The sequence below is a fragment of the Aethalodelphis obliquidens genome, unplaced genomic scaffold (assembly GCF_003676395.1).
Source record: "Aethalodelphis obliquidens isolate GAN/ISIS:26980383/991018 unplaced genomic scaffold, ASM367639v1 scaffold43, whole genome shotgun sequence".
In the NCBI taxonomy this organism is placed as follows: Eukaryota; Metazoa; Chordata; class Mammalia; order Artiodactyla; family Delphinidae; genus Aethalodelphis; species Aethalodelphis obliquidens.
Window position 1 is genome coordinate 9234142 of NW_020837987.1, and position 18726 is coordinate 9252867.

An 18726-nucleotide genomic window follows, 5' to 3' on the forward strand; every position below is an offset into this window, starting at 1 on the left:
GTGACCAAGACAACTCCAAGCCCTGTCCTCCAGGGCTCCCAGGACAGTGCACCAGATATAGTGCCACCCAGGGTGTCAGGGCTGGGGTGGGTAAGAAACACTACACTGTAGTTTCTAATAAAACCCTTTGTTGGGCATGGGGGACACAGCAGTGACCAAGACAGATCTGTTCCTCCCCTTTCGGAATGGATGCAATAGGTATTCGTTAAATGCTCTCTCTCGTTCCCTGTCCCCCCTCCCCCATCTGCCTGGTTTGAATCCCGGCCCTGCCGCTTGCCAGCCATGTGACCTTAGGCCAGTGACTGCGCTTCTTCAGGCCTCAGTCTCTCCGTCTGTCAAACAGGGAGGATCTAGTACCTTCCTTACAGGGTTGGAGGATTTGATGAGTTAACGGGGTGAAGGGGTTGCCACAAATAACTAGTCTTAGAGGCTTTTGCTTTTGTTTTTAAATCAGAACACACAGGTGGAGGAGGTGCTCAGCCAGAGGGAGTCTTCCCAGAGGAAGTGACAGGAGCCAGGGTAGAGCAGTTCCAGAATTGTCTGTGACACAGGGCTGGGGGGTGGGGGAGACAGGACATCTAGGCACCTGAGAGGCCACTATGCCTGGCTGGTGGCAGAAAGCGTGAGGAAGAACAGCCTGGGGTAAGGGAGGTGACCTGGGGCGGGGTGAGTTTAGTCCCTGCCCTGCAAGAAGTATGCCGCGCCGCACTGCGTGGCATGCAGGGTCTCGAGTTCCCCCCGACCAGGGATCGAACTGTACCCCCTGCAGTGGAAGCGTGGAGTCCTAAACACTGGACCGCCAGGGAAGTCCCTGGTTTGCGTTTTAAAAGGCTTCCCTGGCTCCACATGGACAGACACTGGGAAGCAGCAAGGGGTCCAGAGAGACGGCGGGCAGCAGCCAGAAACGGGTGGCTGCAACACCGAGGTGGGGTGGACAAGCCCTGGGGTCTGAGCGGTTGTCGGTCTCTCCCTTGCAGAGAAGGAGCTTGTCTGTGGGGCTCCTGGCTCTAACCCCAGCCCAGAGTAGGTGCTCAATACTGGGGGACGGGCTTGGGGGAGCTGAGGCCCAGGATTGGGACTGGATGGAGTCGGGGGGGACCCTGCATGAAAGATCTCTGGTTGGAGGTCCTCAGAGATCCAGCCCAAGCCCCCAGGCTGTCGTACAGAGGAGAAGATGGGGCACTCTGTGAATGGTGACACAGCTGAGCTGTGGCTGCGCCCCGTCACCCCGGCTTGGGGCTGCAGCAGGCTAGTGGCCAGAGTCCTGTGGTCGGAGGAGCAGGGCCTGGCCGCAGAGGCCGGCCCGCACCCCACCGACGGGCACCACGTACTCCCGGCCATCGGCAGCCCGAGAGGGCGAGAAGTCCGTCAGCTGCAGGTTGCTGTCCCGGACTTGGTCGTAGTCCCACAGCTGGTAGTGCCAACTCTTGCCCTGCTTGGCGAGAAGGTAGACGGCTCCTGGGGAGCCTTCCTCTGGCAGGGATGGTGGCTGGCGGGGCGTGCCGGGTGCTGGGTGGAACAGGCCTGGCAGCTCAGGGTCCTCCTCGTAGCCGAGGCTGGGCATACCATGCACACCCAGCAGGACTCCTGGGAGGAGAGAGGGAGGCTGTGAGTGGGAGCTGAGCCCTGACGAGGGGCGGGGGCTCCCTGAGTCCCACCACAGCCCTCCAGGGTAGGTGCTACCTCCATCCCCACACTGTCAGAGAGGTCAGCACGGGCCAGCAGGCAGACAGCTGGGCTGGGATTTAGACCCATGGTGTTGTGCTCTAGAGCTACAGGCATTTTAAGTCCGGCCTCCAACAGCCTGTCAGCACAGGGAGGTGCCGAGGCGGCACTGAACAGCGCAAACATCGTCAACTAGTTGTCACCAGCTGTCCGGAAGAGCACTGCTCAGAGAGGCACGCACACAAGGGAGCCTCCGTCCAGGCCACCTGACGTGCAACTCTGGCCTCTCAGGCAGGTGCAGAGACGAGGATGCTGACTGTAGCTAACACTTACCGAGACACGTAACATACCAGGCACCATTCAGAGTTACGTCCTCTGCCTAAGATGTGGGTGCGACTTTTGCCTTGATCTCCAGATATAGGGCAATGGAGGCCCAGAGTCACAGAGCCTGGAAGTGGCTGGACCAAGTCTGCAGCCCAGACTGTCTGATCCTTGTCTGCGCTCTGAGTTTCTGTTGGTGGAAAACCCTGATTGGCGGACACTGAAGTCCCTGTTGCTGGCCAGGTCCCTGCTAAGTACCCTGTAGGGACAGGGATGGCCCAATCCTGGTTCCTGCCTTGGGTAGTGGGGAGGTGCCAGTGCGAGGGTAGGAATGTGAGGAGGAGAGACGGGGCTGGGGAGATCCAGGGTGAGGGCACAGGGCATGGGAGGGGGGACCCACCTGCACTCACTGCCCAGTGGGCCTTGTGGCCCTTCCTCTGACACGGCTCGTGGTTGAAGTCCTCGTCATAGCTGGCACTGGGGTTAAGGCCAAAGCTGTGGTGTGGCTGTGGGACCCACCCGTCTCCACCCCTGCCCTGCTGCTCCCTTCCTGACCCTGGGATACGGGATAAGCAGGGGATGTCCGGCGACAAGGTGCTGCAGGACGTGGTCTCTGTTGGGACCACCCAGGCCGCCGTAGAGCACCTCTGCCTGGCAGCCCAGTGCCTCTTGGGCCAGCCTGCCCATGTCAGTCACTGCAGGGACAGAGCAGCACAGAAAGAGCGATCGCTGTGTGCCTGGCACCATGCCAAAGGCTTTCGGGAATCAACGCCTATAACTTTCGCCTTGACCATCACCTCTTTGAAGAAATGCAGAAAATGAGGGACAGAGAGGGTCAGCTGCTTGTCCATGGCCACACAGTAGAAAATGGCAGAGCTGGGATGGAAACCCCAGGTGGCCTGGCTCCAGAGTCCACCCTGTGACACTCTGCTCTACTGTGGGGGGACAAGGGCCCAAAGAATGGAACAAAGGTCCCTTATGTGCCCGGTGTGTCCTAGCCAAGCTCTCCAGTCCCCTCCTGCAGAACACCTGGCTTGAATCCCTTCCACACCCAACCTACCTGAGAACATCTCCCCCTGGGCCGTGTAACCTCTCTCCATGGCCACCTGCACCAGTCTCTCCAGGGGGGTGCCGCTGAGGGGTGCCAGGAGAGTGCCTGCCATCCACAAGGCCACCAGCCCGCACCTGGGGAGACACAGGCCCAGGCCCCCAACCCCTAACTCGTGTCTTTCCTGGGCCCCCTCTCGCCTGGAAACTGGAGTGTGGGGAACAGGTTTGCCGCCCTAGGGGAATTCCCTTCTCCTCCCCCAGGCCAAGTGCAGAGACCTGACTCCCCTTCCTGGGACAGAGGCTGGCCAAAGCCTGAACCAGGGCTGGAGGGCTGGGGGTGTGGGTGGGAGGGTAGGGAGAGATGTCACCTGGGCTTCTAGGAGGAGCAGGTGCCAAGGTGGAGTCAGAGATAATGGACCAGGTTCATTTGTTCACTTGCTTATTCGTTCCAACTGTTTACTGCGCATGCACCCAGGACCCTCACCTGGTAGGTTCCCCCTCTCCCTCCCCTCCTCGGCCTCCTCCTTCTCCCCAGGCTGCCTGGCGTGAACCCACTCTTCCCACACTCCTGGGTCAATCCTCACAAAGCCTGGCGAGGGCAGAGGCTCAGAACGCACGGCCGGCCAAGGGGTTGGGGTCCCCGATTAGGGCACGTACTGAGGGCCTTCTTGGATGAGGGAGGGCAGGTCAGCACAGAAGAGGATCCACTGCAGGTCACTTCTGAAACTGAATGACAGTCGAATTCAGGTCACGCGGCAACCAGCTCCTAGGGTCCCCCCATCGAGGGCTGGCTGGGAGTGGGGTGTCAGGGATGGTGAAGGGGAGGAGCATGGGCTCAGCTGTCCTGAGGCCCGAGGGCCGCTCTTGGCTGGGTCCGACTTCCTTCATCCCTGTTGAGACTCCTCCCCTCCCCAGCCTCAGTTCCCTCATCTGCTCAGTGGGAATCATCCTTCTGCCTGCTCCTCCCTGCTCTTCCTCTCAGTTACTGAAGGGGCAAAGAGCAGATGTGCAAAAGCTTTGCAACTAGGAGCCAGAGGGATTAAATTATTAGAAGGGGTGTCTCTACACCATGGATGAAAAAATTAATCGATAGTCAATCTAAGAAAGAAAGAGAAAATTTTATTCGAGCCAACCTGAGGGTTATAACCTGGGAGAGTCTCTCAGAATGCTCTGAGGACTGTTCCGCCTGTGAGAGATCAAAACACAGTTATATATGTTTTTTTGAGACAAAGGGTTGGTTATATGTCAAATGACACATTATTGACAGTTTACTCAATCCAGATCTACAAGTACAAAGCAAGTTATGGGTCATGGGTCATTGCGATCCCTTAACAAAGTTAAGAAGGAAAGCCGTCTCCTAAGGAGTTGTGACCCTTGATGAGATCAAGAAGAAATGTTATCCCCTAAGGAGGTCCGGTTAATGCGAACGCACAATACACGCTAAATGGGAGGGAGGAGGCCCCAGTGGGCAAAGAAAAATGTCATGTTTAAAATTCTCTTGTCTTGCCATAAAATATGAATTTTATTTTATCAATACCCAAACTCTGAATGTCTTTCCCCTCTCAAACCCGTTTTTCAGGCAGTTAGATAAGGTGGGAATCCCTTCCACTCAGCCTTGAGCAAAACCAGGTAACAACTGCTCCAGGCCTAAGAGATCACCTTGATAGACTCCTCACAGGCTTCACCAGCCCCATTCTTGGGGAGGCCACTCAATATTTTGGTGATCCCAGCCCCTCCCCCCTCTCCCCCACCAGGGCTCAGGAGGTGCCGGGCAATGTGCTTATATTTCTATCCCAAAGCCAGTGAAAGAGTAAGGTTGAGGGGGGCAACTTCCTGATGAAAGGAGATGATTATCCGCACAGTGGTTCAAAGCAGGGAGCCCCAGTGCCATGTCCCACCGTGGCTAAGTGACTTCACCTCTATGAGCCTCAGTTTCCTCATGTGGAAAATGGGATAATAATAGTTCCTATCTTGCAGGGGGAGGGATAAATTAGGAGTCTGGAATTAACAGGTGCACACTACTGTCTATAAAATAAGATCTACTGGACAAAAAGGATCTACTGTATAGCACAGGGAACTATATAGTCAATATTTTGTAATAACCTATGAGGGAAAAGAATCTGAAAAAGAATATATACAGACGTATATATGTATGTTTTTACATATATATATATCTGAATCACTGTGCTGTACACCTGAAACTAACATGACATTGTAAACCGATTATACTTCAATTAAAAAAAAACAGTTCCTGTCTCATGGAATTCCTGAGGTTAAATTAATACGTAAAAACGCTTAGAACAGCACCTGGCATACAACAGGTAGTTGTTACTTGCATTAAATTTGCCTCATTATGGGGGAATTCCCCAGCGGTCCAGTGGTTAGGACTCTGCACTTCCATTGCAAGGGGCACGGGTTCAATCTCTGGTCAGGGAATTAAGATCCTGCAAGCTGTGCAGCACAGCCAAAACAAAAAACAAAAAATTTGCCTCACTATGGTTGGGGCGTTTAGTGCAGATTATAAACTTGTCTAGAGAGCTGGAAGTTTCTTCGGTGAGTCTGGGCAGGTCACTTGTCTCTCTTCCCTTCAGCCCCGGCCCAAGTCTAGCCCCCTCCCCTCCTGCCTGATCTCCTGGTGCTCCAGCTTCCTCCTGGGCCCCAAGACTCCAATCTCACCACTCTACTCCTCGAAGGCAGTCTCTCTCCCTCCCTGGAAGGGCACAGATCCATTCCACAGCTCCCCAGCGCCCTCAGGACAGTCCACCTTCCTTCACACGCCTGCCCCCCCATGCCCTGTGTGGTCTGCTCCTGCCCACCTGGGAAACCCCACATGTGCCACCTCCTCTGTCCCAATAAAGAAATATTTGCAGGTCCTTGAAAAGAACATCTTTTCATGTCACTCTGGGCCTGGGCACAAGCTGTTTACTCTCCTCATCACGTGCCCTGGCATAACTTGCTCCACAGCACGCAGGGATCCCCTCCTTCAGGCAGGCCCCACTGACCCACCAGCCTCGGTCGGGCACTCCCTCTGGGCTCCCTCCTCACGGCTCTGACCACTCTGGGCTGTCACTGGTGGAGGGAGGGATCTGTCTCTCCCACTGGACGACGTGCTCTTGTGAGGGCAGCTTTCCTCATTGCTGAAGACACACCGCCACTGAAGGGGTCTAAGGAAGGGGGCTGAGGCAGTCAGACTGTTTGACCTTGAGGAAATGGGAAACCCCAAGAGGAGATGGCAGCAGTGATCTGGGGACAAGTGGTTGGGTGAGACCCTGGGTGGGTGGGTGGGAAGGGGCATGGGGACCCTACCGGTTCTTGTGCAGCTTCAGGAGCCTCTTCACGTCCTCTCTGCTCCTGGGGACTGGGCCGGCCCTCTCCAAGGCCTCCTTCAGGAGCTGGCTCTTCTCCAAGCCGAAGACGTGAGGGGGAGAAAACCTGGTGGTAGGGGGTGGAGGCGGCAGTGGGGGCGGTGGGGGAATAGGGGTCTGGAGACTTGAGGGAGAGGGTGGAAAAGCTAATTCCGGGAGGTTTGGGGGTAGGGGAGGAGGTGGAATTATGGGGGCCTGGGATGCAGGGGTTTGAGGAGGAGGAATTGGTGGCTCTAAAGAAGGAGAGCATGGAGAAATCATTTTGGGGTCTGTGACTTGGGTTGGAAGATGGAGAATGAGAGAGGGAAGGATCCTCCAAAAGGTGCTGGTCGCAGGGATGGAGGTTTTGAAGGTTTTAGAACTGCGTTCCAGATTTTGGGGCCTGAGCAGTGGGACTGAAAACACCAGGGCTAAAATCTGGAACCTTGGGAGCTGGGATTGAGGCTGACTTAAACCACAAGGAATCTGAGGGTTAACGGGGTCCTTTAATGTACAACCAGATTTGTGGTATAAGTTGGGATGCAGGGCTCAAGGAGTGACACTTAGTAGGAGTTAACTTCTTATCCCTGGCTAGATTTGGAAACCTGGTGTTCAATTTCAGGACATGAAAGCGCAGACCTGGGACGAGGCACCAAAAGCGTCGGATTTACGGCCCCAGTGCTAAAGACTTGGGGAATTTAGAATAGATCGCCCCTTCGCATCCCAGACCCGAGTTTGGAACCTTAGAGCTGACCTTTGAGTCAGAGGTCAAGAGGTCAAAAGGACACCTGGACAGGGAAAACAGCCTAGTTGTGGAGAAAGTCCTGAAATCAGAGCGGAACAGGAAGAGTCTTGTGGGGAGGGGAAGGCTCATAGATCGGAGGTCGTGGGGAGCCGCGATGCCGCTGGGATAGGGTACGGAGGCGGGAAGTAAGACGCACCTCCCCTTCCAGCAAAATGGCGGCCGCAGCGCACAACCGCTCCCAAACCCGGAGGTAAAACTCGCAACTCGTGTCCGCCCCTTTAACAATCACGTGACAGAGAACGCGTAGCGGCTGGGGAGAGGGGGGGCTTCCAAAGAAAGGCCTCCGAAGAGACGGCCGCAGGAACCGCGTTCCGATTGGCAAGAAGCGCGAGAGGGGGCGCGGCCTTCACTGATTGGTCCGTAGCCCCGTGTGCCGCAAAAGGAGGAGGGCTTGCAGGCGGTGGGCGGAGTTTTCCTGCCGAGGCGGGAACCCAAGTATCGTTTTGATTGGCAAAATCTTGACCCAGGATTCTGATTGGCCAAGCTACCAGGTTTCCGCGCAGGGATTGGCTTGTAGAAAAACAAAGGCGGGACCAGGAGAGGAAGTTTTGTGGTCGGCGCTCAGCAACGTAGCAGAAGCCACTTGCGGGAGCTGAGACTCTTTCTGTGAGTATCCTTGGGCGCAGGCGGCCATGGGCGCCTGGCGGGTGGAGGGCTTGGCGCCCGGGTCTTCCGGCGCCTTGTGTTGGGGAATTCTTTTCCTGCTGCTCGAAGCCAGGGCTCTGCAAAGTCGTCCCTCCCTCCTTAACTGTCTCTACATCCGGGCTTTTTCTCCTGGACCGCCTTTGAGGTCGTGGGCCAGTGGGAATCGCCACCTAGGACACTCGCCTACTGAGTCGCGTAGAGCATCCTGGGACTCGTAGTAAACCTCACGAGATTTCCCTCACCACGCGGGGAAGAGAAGCGGTGTCCTGCGTTTGCTTTGTTTTCCGAGCTGTTCTTCCCTCTTCCCTTCTCTCTCCTTTACCTGACTTCCTCTTGAAAGGAAGATCCCTAAACAGCCCGCGTTGGGACGAAGGATTTGCAGAAACCCAGGGCTGAGTGGGACTTTTTAATTCTTTCAGCCCTACCTCAGCAACTCACTCCATGGCAGTTCCCGAGACCCGCCCCAACCACACTATTTATATCAACAATCTCAACGAGAAGATCAAGAAGGATGGTGAGTTCTTGGGATAGTCCGGACTCCAGGCTATCCCGCAAGAGCCGGCTCCCTCTTCTGTCCCCAGCATCCATGTCTCTTCCTCAGCCTTGTCCACTCAAACTGTTAGAGTTAACCCCTCGGCCTTTGCACATGCTGCTTCCTCTGCCTTTAACATTTCCTCAGTTCATCTTACGCTCTGCCCATTAACCTGGTCACTTACTCATGCTTCAAGGTTTCACCTCACAGGACCCCTCCTCCAGGATGCCTTCCCCCTCCCTTTTCCACCCACGTGCCTGCCTCTGACTTCCCATAACCCTGGACATCCCCCTTCAAGCCCTGATTGTTCTGGGCTGTCATGGGGCTGTCTCTTTCTTGGCCTGTGAGTTACAGGAGGGTAAGAACTGCAACTGTCTTGGTCAGTGATTAGCCCACAATGAAATGTTTCATTTCAAAATGAAAATGAAATGAACAATAATGATGGCTAACACTCGGTACCAGGTGCTGACGTAAATACAAATCTTGGTTACTTTTAACTTTCACAGCAACCCTGCAGGAAGAACCTATTCTTCCCATTTCTCGGATTAGGAAACTGAGACTCAGAGGAGATATGATTTGCCCAGGGTCACACAGCACTGAAAAGTGGTTGACGCCACCAGTATGGAATTCTGCTTAAGAACTCAATTCTTGACATCAGACATACTTTTCCATTTTCTTGAGCAAGCTACCACTTTTTGTTGACACTCATTTTCTATATAGGAGGAGTGGGCAAAGTCATATCTTCTCTGTGTGGGTGTTATGGGGATTATATTAGATAAACTTCCATTCAGCTTCTTTTTATGGTGCTCAGCGGTTAGTAAGTGTTGGATAAGTGTTAGCTCTTATTATTGCCTCAAGAAAATTATTAGGAGAACCAAAGGAGCTCGCTGGGATTAAGTTTGACGTTACCAATAAAGTTGCTGTTGAAGGTGATAAAACGAGCCACGTAAATCCCTCGTATACTTTTAGAACGTTGTGCCCAGCCAGTGCTTTGTGGAGCTGGGGACACACTGGTGACTGAGACAGTCCTGGTCCTAGCTTCATGGAGCCACAGTCCAATAGGGATGACAGACCTGCTACCAGACAGTGATATCCCAGAGTAGCTAGGGCCATGACTGGGGAAGCACAGGCAGAGTTGTCAGGGTTGAGATGGGGCACCTAGAAAGAGGTATTCATTCAGTTTCACAGAAAAGGAGACATTTTGGAAAAGCCTAACAGGTAGAAGAAGCAGTATTTATGTTATTATTTATGTTATGATGTGGGGGAAGAGAGTTCTTAACCTGGACCAGCACATGCAAATATCCAGGGGCAAAAGAGAGCCCAGGGCATTCTGGGAACTACATGTACTATAGTTTTGTGTGTCTGAGACTTAGAGGCCTATGACTCATGCAGAACGGTGCACTCTGGCTCATGGGGCCTTGTGGGCTGGGTGAGGTGTTGGACTTTGTCCTGAGGGCTTTGGGGAGCCAGGCAAGGGATGCAATTAATTGTGAAAGATCTTTCCAGCTGTGGAGGGTGAACTTGAGGGGGCAAGAAAGGAGACTGGGGAGAGGCCCAGAGTCCAGCGGAATGACTAAAGCCCAAACTGGGTTCATGGGGATGGGGAGTGGAGACAAAGCTCAGAAATGTCATCAGAATTTTTGGCTATTTGCTTCCCTCTTTGCCCTGCCCCGCCTTTTCTTTCCTCTCCTTATTTCTTTGACCAAACATCTTAAGCTCAGATACCTTCTTTGCATAAGACTGGTACCCTTTTCTTGCTGTCAGGTGTGGCAGTTTGCTAGTGAGGTATGGTGGTACTGGGTTCGGATGGGCTTGGCTCCTTGTCCCTGTCCTGGTCCTGGCTCTTCAGGGTCTTCCCAGCACCCTTGGGACACTCCTCCTGGGCCAGTGACAGATCCTCTGAGAGCTTCTATCCATCTTAGTAAAATTGAGACAGTTATAACTGCTGCTTCATGGAGTAGTTGTAAGAATTTAGTGAAGTTATTTCCATAAATCATTTAATGGTACCTTTATTCATGCAAATGCTTTTGGAGGTTTGTGTGCTGGTGACCGTACTGCTCATGGGGATAAGGTGATAAATAAGAAGGCTTGTAGCTCTTCAGAAGGAGAGCTAAACAACAAGTAAACAAACATGATGTCAAGAGGTGGGAAGTGCCATGAAGGAAGAGCAGGTAGGGTCCCAGGAGTGGGGGAGAGTGACATGAGAGGGCACTTACTCACACAGGGTGGTCAGGGAGTGCCTCAGGTGGCAGCATATCTGCTGAGCCCTGGTTGAATGGAAGGAGGCCATGTACACATCAGAAGGATGCTCCTAGTAGAGGGAGCAGCCAATGCAAAGGTCCTGAGGCAGAGTTGCTGTGATGGGCCTGAGAAAGGGCAGGAAAGCCAGTGTGGCTGGAGCTATAGGAGTGAAGGTGGAGTGTGGGGAGAGATGAGGTGGTAGAAGTCAGCCTGGGCCACATCAGGGGCGTGTGTCAAGGTGCTGGAGACAATGAGAAGAAGTGCTCGCATTTATCGAGCGTTTACCGTGTGTCCTTTGTATGTGTGACTCACGTTCCTCGTACAGCGACGTTGTGGGGTAGGTACTGTTACTGTTGATCTCTTCCAGAGGAGTGCACGCGACCACTTGAGTGGTTCTAGGCTGCTGCTGGTATTGCTCTGTACTCGTTGTCAGTGGACTGATGGTTTCCCTCCTGGGCTGCGTCTTCTCTGCAAAGGGGAGCTCGAGACGCAGGACATGATACCAAGGCCTCCAGTCACCTATGGGTCTTTCCTCCCCCCACCGCAGAGCTGAAGAAGTCCCTGTACGCTATCTTCTCCCAGTTTGGCCAGATCCTGGATATCCTGGTGTCACGAAGCCTGAAGATGAGGGGCCAGGCCTTTGTCATCTTCAAGGAGGTCAGCAGCGCCACCAATGCCCTGCGCTCCATGCAGGGTTTCCCCTTCTACGACAAGCCCATGGTGAGCACTGGGTGTGGAGGGTGTGGGTGTATGCCCGTGCAAGGCTGTTGCAGGCTGGATGGGTCTGGACTTATGTCACCTGTAGTCCAGACCATTGAGGACGGGAGTTTCTCTTGCTAGTCCTCAGCATCCACTGTTCACTGCACTGGGGCTGTGGAAACACCGTGATCAAGGGAAGGCCCAGCTCCGCCCTCTTGGGCCCACAGTGCAGTTGGAGAGACACGCCTGCCTCCAGATGGCGATGACCCGGAGGGGTCGGGGCTGAGACCGGGCAAGTGCACAGAGCTGGGGGAGCTCAGGCGCGGCCTCTCACCCACTCTGGGAGTTTGCCGGGAAGCCTTTCTGGATGAGTAAGACTTGGAGAAGAGTCGCTGGGGGAGGAGAGGGAGAAAGACAGTGGACTAAGGCCTGGAGATAACCAAGAGCACGTGTAGTTGAGGAAGTGAGTCAAGTTCCCTTAGCTGGAGTGAAGGGTGGGATGTGGTGGGAGGGACTGGCCTGGAGAGCCAGTCAGAAGTCAGGCTAAGGAGCTGGAGTTGGTCCTGAAAGTGGACTTGATTCCGAGGGTGCTGGGGAAGCAAGGGAAGCTTTTTGGGGACTGCCTGTGGCTGTTGGGTAGGGGGGTTAGGAGGGAGATGGGGTTCCGTTGTGAAGGTGAGGCTGGGTTGGCTCCCAGGTGGTGGGGTTGGGCCGGGACCAGGGCAGGGGCTGTGGGATGGGAAGAAGTGGGTTACGGATGTTCAGGAGGCCAAGTGGGCAGCCGTGGGGACTGCTGTCCAGGAGGTGAGGAGTGGCTTAAAGTCCCTGCCCTGAACTAGAATTCCTGCCGTTATCAGTGGGAGATGTTTTTGGTTCTTCGGGCTTTTTCCTTTGTTCCTCAGTCAGTTTTCCAGTTTCACCTGATTGTAATATGCTTCCCTGAACCAGTTCCCTTGGGGAGGTGAGAGAAGTGTCAGTGCCTGCAGGTCCCAGGTAGGTCACTTCATGTGGAAGACACTGGCCCCGGGTTTAGTGGGGCCGCCTGGAGCCCTCACCTCCTTCTGGAGTGCGCCGCTTGTCATCGCCTCTGGCTGTGTGAGCCCACAGTTGCCACATCTTCCGTTGCTTCTCTGGAGCGGCCAGGAATTCACTTTTGAGGACTAAAACCAGTAAATCGTTTTGTGTAGACCCTCCTCCCCTGCTTTTCTCTGAAATCATTGCTTGGACCATATGAAGCACTGAGCCACTGTGAGTTCGGTCAGTGAGTCCCGTCAACTCTACCTTCAAAACCTCTACCAAAAAAATAAAAGAAAAAAAACAAAAAGTCCCCCAAACAAACAAAACCCTCCACCTGTTCTTCTCACTCCCCCCCTGCCACCCACCTGGTCCCAGCCACCACCCTTCTCCCTGGTTCGACACCTGGTCCTCACAGGCCACTCTCCATCCTGTGGCCACAGCGCTCCTTGGGAGTCACAAGTGAGCTCGTCACTCCCCTGCTTATAACACTCCATGGCTCCTGGCTTTCTCCCTCCTCATCTGTGTTGGCCTCCTTGCTTTTCCTTGAACACACCCTCCACTCCTTAGATCTTTGATGGCTGTTCCTTTGCTAGGATGCTCTTTTCCCTAGATGTCTGCGTGGCTCCCTCCCTCCCTCTGTCTCTATACCAGTGTTTTCTCACTGAGGTCTTTCCTGGCCACACTGAAAATTTCAGTTCTTCTCAACTCCTCACATCCCCTTCTCCAGTTCACTTTTTAATCTCTGTCATATCTTTCCCAGCGAACAGACTCCATGAGAGCGGGGGCTTTTGTGTGATTTGCTCATTGCTGTACCGCCAGAGCAGATATAGGTGCTCCATAAACCGCTGAATGAATGAGATTTAGCCTGGAGACTCAGTTCTCTTCCTGTGTGATGGAAACCCCCCTGCACAGTGCTCCTGTCCTGATCTTGTTTCCTTCCTTCTGCCTTGGGCCTGATGCTTGGGGCTGTCCCATCTTCCCTTCAGAATCTCAGCAACCTCTGACTGGGCACTTGCTGTGTGCCAGGCACCGTCTGGAGCACTTTCACTCATGGTCTTCACGATTGTCCTTTGAAGTGGGAAATACCGCAGTCGCTATTTGACAATGAGGACGTTGAGGCCAAGTGATTTCTGTGACATTACTCACCAAGCTCCTGGCAAGGTCTGATTGGGCGTCCGGGTGGTCTGGCCCCAGACTAGTCTCCTTAACCCTTCTGCTCTCGGTTCGGCAGCGCATCCAGTACGCCAAGACTGACTCGGATATCATTGCCAAGATGAAGGGCACCTTTGTGGAGCGGGACCGCAAGCGGGAGAAGAGGAAGCCCAAGAGCCAGGAGACCCCGGCTGCCAAGAAGGCCGTGCAGGGTGGGGCGGCCGCCCCTGTGGTGGGCGCTGTCCAGGGGCCTGTCCCGGTAAGCTGGGGCCCAGAGACACGGCCTTCTCACCACCAGGTCTTCCTCAGCCACGTGGGCTGGCTTGGGGGTGGGGTGGGGAGGGGTCTCCCCTTGTGGATTCAGACTCCCCCCTCCCATTTTTCTTAGAGAGATTGTGTGCCTGTCTCTAGGGAGGGGTTGAGCATGTGAGTGACGGTATCTCCACTTGGAAATGTCTGTGCCTGCCTGCCTGTTTCTCAGGATCTTTCTTTCTCTGTGTCTCACTGTTTTGTTTTCTCTTTCTCCTTGACCTTGATTTTGCTGTCTGTGTCTTCTAAGTCAATGTCTGTGTAGAAAATCCAGAGAAAACTACTAGTCAACTGTTAGGATTAAAAAGAATTTAATTTAACAAGGTCACCAGATATAAGATCAGTATGGAAAAAGTCAGTTTTATTTCTACACGTTGGCCACAAACAAGTAGACTTCAAATTGAAAGATAGCTCCGAGGAGTAAATTCAACAAAAAGTGTGCAAAGGCACCCACTGAAACTGCAGAACATGGCTGAGTGAAATTGGAGATGACCTCATCAAATGGATAGGAAGACTCACTGCTATTAAGACTTCAGTTCTCTGCAAATTAATTTAAAATTCAACACAATTCCAATCAAAATCCCAGCAGGGACTTGTGGGGACAGACAGGCTGTCTGTAAATGTCTGGAAAGGCAAAGCAAGGCAGACGAGGAGAACAAAGCTGGGGGCCTGCTATATAGTAATCAAGATGGTATGGTATTGGCATAAGGGTAGAAAGACGGACTAGTGGGGCAGAATAGAGTCCTGAAACATCCACACGTGTATGTAGCCACTCCATGTATGTCAAGGTACCACATGCAGTCCAGTGGTAAAAGGGGTTTTTCCCCTAGTAAATGATGCTGGGCCAATTGGATATCTGTAAGGGGAAAAGTTAGCCCTGCCTTAACAATGTATAAGTTACTTTGAGCTGAATCATAGACCTGAATGTGACAGCTACAACAATAAATGTTCTAGAAGAAAACAGGAAAGTGTCTACGACCTTGGTGAGGGCATGAAGAGTGGAAACATCCTGTTTGCTAAACAGGATACAGAAAGCACAAAGTATTAAAGAAAAGATGGACGAATTGGACCTACTCAGGTCTCCGAGCCTCCACGTCAGCTTTTCTGATGGGTTGTGCTCTGTTGTGTCTTGTGTCGGTGATGGTGTCTGGCTTACCATCGAGCTTCGCCACTCTTACGGTCTCCACTCTTCTGTGCCCAGCTTTCTGTCCACCTTTGACTCTTAGATGGGATTCCAGCTCCTGTTTCCCCTGGGTGCACACGCTCTTGGCCTTCAGGCTGTCTCCCTTCCCCTTGCCACCAGCGCTCCCACTTCTTCATGCACCTGCCTTGACCATTCCTAGCTACCTCTGCCTTCCACTGTCTGTTCTCTGGGTCTGTTTCTTTTTCCATGAAGTTTATTTTTAGAAGCAGGAGTACAGCATGCTGCTTACAGTGTTTATTTCCACCCCTTTTAGTTAATAATGTTTTTATTTTTTTTCCTAGGCTATTTTTCTACTCATATGTCTCTAAACAAAGGCCCTTCTGGCGATTTTTTTTTTTTTTTTCCTTTGGCCATGCCACATGGCATGTGGGATCTTAGCTCCCTGACCAGGGATTGAATCCATGCCCCATGCAGTGGAAGCTCACAGTCCTAACCACTGGACCACCAGGGAAGTCCCCCTGACCAATTTTTTTTTTTTTTTTTTTTTTTTTTTATTGCGGTACGCGGGCCTCTCACTGTTGTGGCCTCTCCCGTTGCGGAGCACAGGCTCTGGACACGCAGGCTCAGCGGCCATGGCTCACGGGCCCAGCCGCTCCGCGGCATGTGGGATCTTCCCGGACCGGGGCACGAACTCGCGTCCCCTGCATCGGCAGGCGGACTCTCAACCACTGCGCCACCAGGGAAGCCCCCCCGACCGATCTTCATATGTTAAAAAAAAGTTTTTTTTTGAAACTCTTTGATTTAATGTCTGCTGTGACCTTGGGTCTGTTTTGCTCCATCCGTCCCTCTTTGGGTGCCTTTTTTGCCTTTTCCAAGACTGGATCTTTCTCCCTGTGTCTCTCACTCCCTGGGTTTCCTGTAACAACCTTTTCTTCTCTCTTGTTTCCTGTCGGCACTGAAAGCACACCTCCTCCCACCTGCTGGCGCCCCTCTCAGTCCTGCCCTTCTCTCCCTACAGGGCATGCCGCCGATGACCCAGGCGCCCCGCATCATGCACCACATGCCGGGCCAGCCTCCCTACATGCCGCCCCCCGGCATGATCCCGCCTCCGGGCCTCGCACCCGGCCAGATCCCACCAGGGGCCATGCCTCCACAGCAGCTTATGCCGGGACAGATGCCACCTGCACAGCCTGTAAGTGTCTGGTCCTCCTGGGGTCTGCTATAGTCAGAAGACGGGAATGGCAAGGGGCTGGTGGGAGCACTGTTTTAGGTTGGGTGGTCTGGGCAGGCCTCCCTGAGAAGGTGATGCTGGAGGATGAGGATGTAGCAATGGTGTCAGGTCCTGGGACAGAAATTGGTGTGTTCGTTGGAGCAGCTTTGGAAGGTCACGGTGAGGCTGGAGTCGGGGTAGGCTGCACCTGGTTTCATTCAGTGAACTTCTGAGCACCTGCTTATGGGTACAGCAGTGGTCTCTTGTGGCTTACAGTCTAGGGGGGGCAAGACAGGCAACAACACAGGGTATGTCAGGTGCAGGACTAGAAAGAATTCAGGAAGGGGCGGGGGTGGGGTGGGGTGGGGCAGCGGCTGGAGAGCAGGAGGGCTGTAGATCCCCGACCAGACTCAATGGGCTCCCGTCGCTCTCCTGCAGCTTTCAGAAAATCCACCAAATCACATCTTGTTCCTCACAAACCTGCCTGAAGAGACCAACGAGCTCATGCTTTCCATGCTTTTCAACCAGTAAGTGGGGCCTGTGGCTGGCTGGGGGCCAGAGGGTGATGGCCAGGAGGTGGCACCATGGGGATGGATGAGCTTCACAGTTCTGCTGGTGGAGTCCTGCTTAGGCTGTACAGGCGGGACAACGGCTAGAGGTTAAAAGGAGGAGGGTGAAGTCGGGCCTGCAGCGGCGGGGTGTGGAGGGCAGCAGTGGCCAGGGCGGGTGGGCCGTCCTCTGCCTTCATGGGGCTGCAGTGGGGCTCCGGGCTCTGTGTCTCATCTTTGTAGTCTCTAAATTGGACATAGGCAAGTCAAACAAGAGTGAGATGTCACTGAACACTGGCTAGACTGGTAGGAGTCAGCCTGTTTAGACTGCAAGTATGGGAGGCGGGGATGCTTGACCCCGCGTGCCCTGCAGATGGGATGCAGACCACTGCGGGCGTTGTGTAGGGTAACTGGCCACCGTTTAGTCATGCTCACCTGGTGGCTTTGCTGCTTCCCCCACACACACTTTTTTTTTTAATTGGAGTATAATTGCTTTACAATGTTGTGTTAGTTTCTGCTGTACAGTGAAGTGAATCAGCTATATGTGTATATATATCCCATCCCTCTTGGACCTCCCTCCCCCCCGCCATCCCACCCATCTAGGTCATCACAGAGCACCGAGCTGAGCTCCCTGTGCTATACAGCAGGTTCCCACTAGCTATCCATTTTACACATGGTAGTGTGTTCATGTCAAACCTAATCTCCAGTTCATCCCACCCTCCCCTGGCACCCCTGTGTTCACATGTCTGTTCTCTACGTCTGCGTTTCTCTTCCTGCCCTGCAGATAGGTTCACCTATACCGTTTTCATCTGTACCTGTTTCTAACTGTATATCCTACAGAAATTCTAACACGAGGCCCCAGGGGCTGTGGGTAGGGCATTCCTCACAGTGTGGCAGGGAGCCAGAGGCAGCCTGGGAGAAGGGAGCGGTCAAGTGCAGGTGCTCGCGACTGCACGCCACGTGGCAGCTAGAGGGAACAGGAAGAGCAGCGTGCGTGGTTCCTTATGCTAATGCCGAGGGGCAATTTTGAGAAGCTGAATAAAACGGGAAAAGAATGCCATGCATTCATATACCATGTCCACAGAACAATGCATATTTTCTAAGGATACTCATGGAGAAAGGGATAGCCAGTAAACATGAGGATGGTTGCCTAATGGGGAAGGAAGTAAGGAATGAGAAGAGGGAAATGAAAGAAACAACAGACCATGAAAGTCGGGATGGTGGTAATTTCCGGAGTGGTTATTTGTACGATTCCTGAGATTGGGAGAGGACGTGGAGGGTGGGGAGGAGGCAGTGTTCTTTGTCTTGATGGAGGTTATGGTTGCACAGGTGTTCATGTTAACAGTTTTATTTAAATGGTATGTTTCCTTTGTACACACTTTTTTATATTAGGGTTTATCAACTTAGCGTCATACACATTTGGGGCTGGATAATTCTTTGTTATTGGGGCTGTCCTCTGCATTGTGGGATGTTTAGCAACATTCCTGGCCTCTACCCCCGGGATGCCAGAAAGTTGGGGGGAGGTGCTGAGTCTGGATTCCTGAGGTCTCTGACCATCTCTCAGGTTCCCTGGCTTCAAGGAGGTCCGGCTGGTCCCAGGGCGGCACGACATCGCCTTCGTGGAGTTTGACAATGAGGTGCAGGCAGGGGCCGCACGCGACGCCCTGCAGGGTTTCAAGATCACCCAGAACAACGCCATGAAGATCTCCTTTGCCAAGAAGTAGCACCCTTTCCCCATGTCTCTGTCCCCTGTTCTGGGGCCACCCCCTCCCCCTCTTGGCTCAGCCCCCTGAAGGTAAGTCCCCCTCGGGGGCCTTCTTGGAGCCGTGTGTGAGTGAATGGTCGCCACACAGCATTGTACCCAGAGTCTGTCCCCAGACATTGCACCTGGCGCTGTTAGGCTGGAATTAAAGTGTTTTTTTTGAGGTTTGTTTTTTTCACAACCGTTTGTTGTTTTTATTTTCTTGTCCTGTGTGTTTCCCTTCCCTGCACATCAGATTATTCTGAGCGTTTGGGCCTCTCAGCACGTTGGGGATTGCAACCT

At 53.5% G+C, this 18726-nt stretch overlaps 2 protein-coding genes across 6 annotated transcripts; one reads left to right on the forward strand and one right to left on the reverse strand.

The window, feature by feature from the left end:
* Positions 1–702: 702 nt before the first annotated feature.
* On the reverse strand, positions 703–7607 carry ACTMAP (actin maturation protease). Of its 4 annotated transcripts, none has more exons than XM_027079602.1 (6): positions 6343–7607; positions 3694–3756; positions 3047–3171; positions 2552–2681; positions 2387–2457; positions 703–1587 (listed from the first exon to the last, which is right to left on the reverse strand). In XM_027079602.1, exons 1-6 carry the CDS (start codon positions 6660–6662, stop codon positions 1250–1252), a joined length of 1047 nt encoding a protein of 348 aa, XP_026935403.1. In that variant the 5' UTR covers positions 6663–7607; the 3' UTR covers positions 703–1249. The 4 variants fall into 4 exon arrangements, with proteins under 4 accessions (XP_026935403.1, XP_026935402.1, XP_026935404.1 ...); XM_027079601.1 differs by having other exon boundaries at positions 3694–3762; XM_027079604.1 differs by lacking the exon at positions 2552–2681 and having other exon boundaries at positions 1476–1587; positions 2387–2463; positions 3694–3762.
* Positions 7608–7688: 81 nt separating this feature from the next.
* SNRPA (small nuclear ribonucleoprotein polypeptide A) lies at positions 7689–18625 on the forward strand. Of its 2 annotated transcripts, XM_027079606.1 has the most exons (7): positions 7689–7791; positions 8250–8344; positions 11151–11323; positions 13551–13730; positions 15943–16116; positions 16573–16661; positions 18247–18622. In XM_027079606.1, the coding sequence occupies exons 2-7, from the start codon at positions 8272–8274 to the stop codon at positions 18404–18406; spliced, it is 849 nt and encodes a 282-aa protein (XP_026935407.1). In that variant the 5' UTR covers positions 7689–7791; positions 8250–8271; the 3' UTR covers positions 18407–18622. The 2 variants fall into 2 exon arrangements, with proteins under 2 accessions (XP_026935407.1, XP_026935406.1); XM_027079605.1 differs by lacking the exon at positions 7689–7791 and having other exon boundaries at positions 8050–8344; positions 18247–18625.
* Positions 18626–18726: the final 101 nt, after the last annotated feature.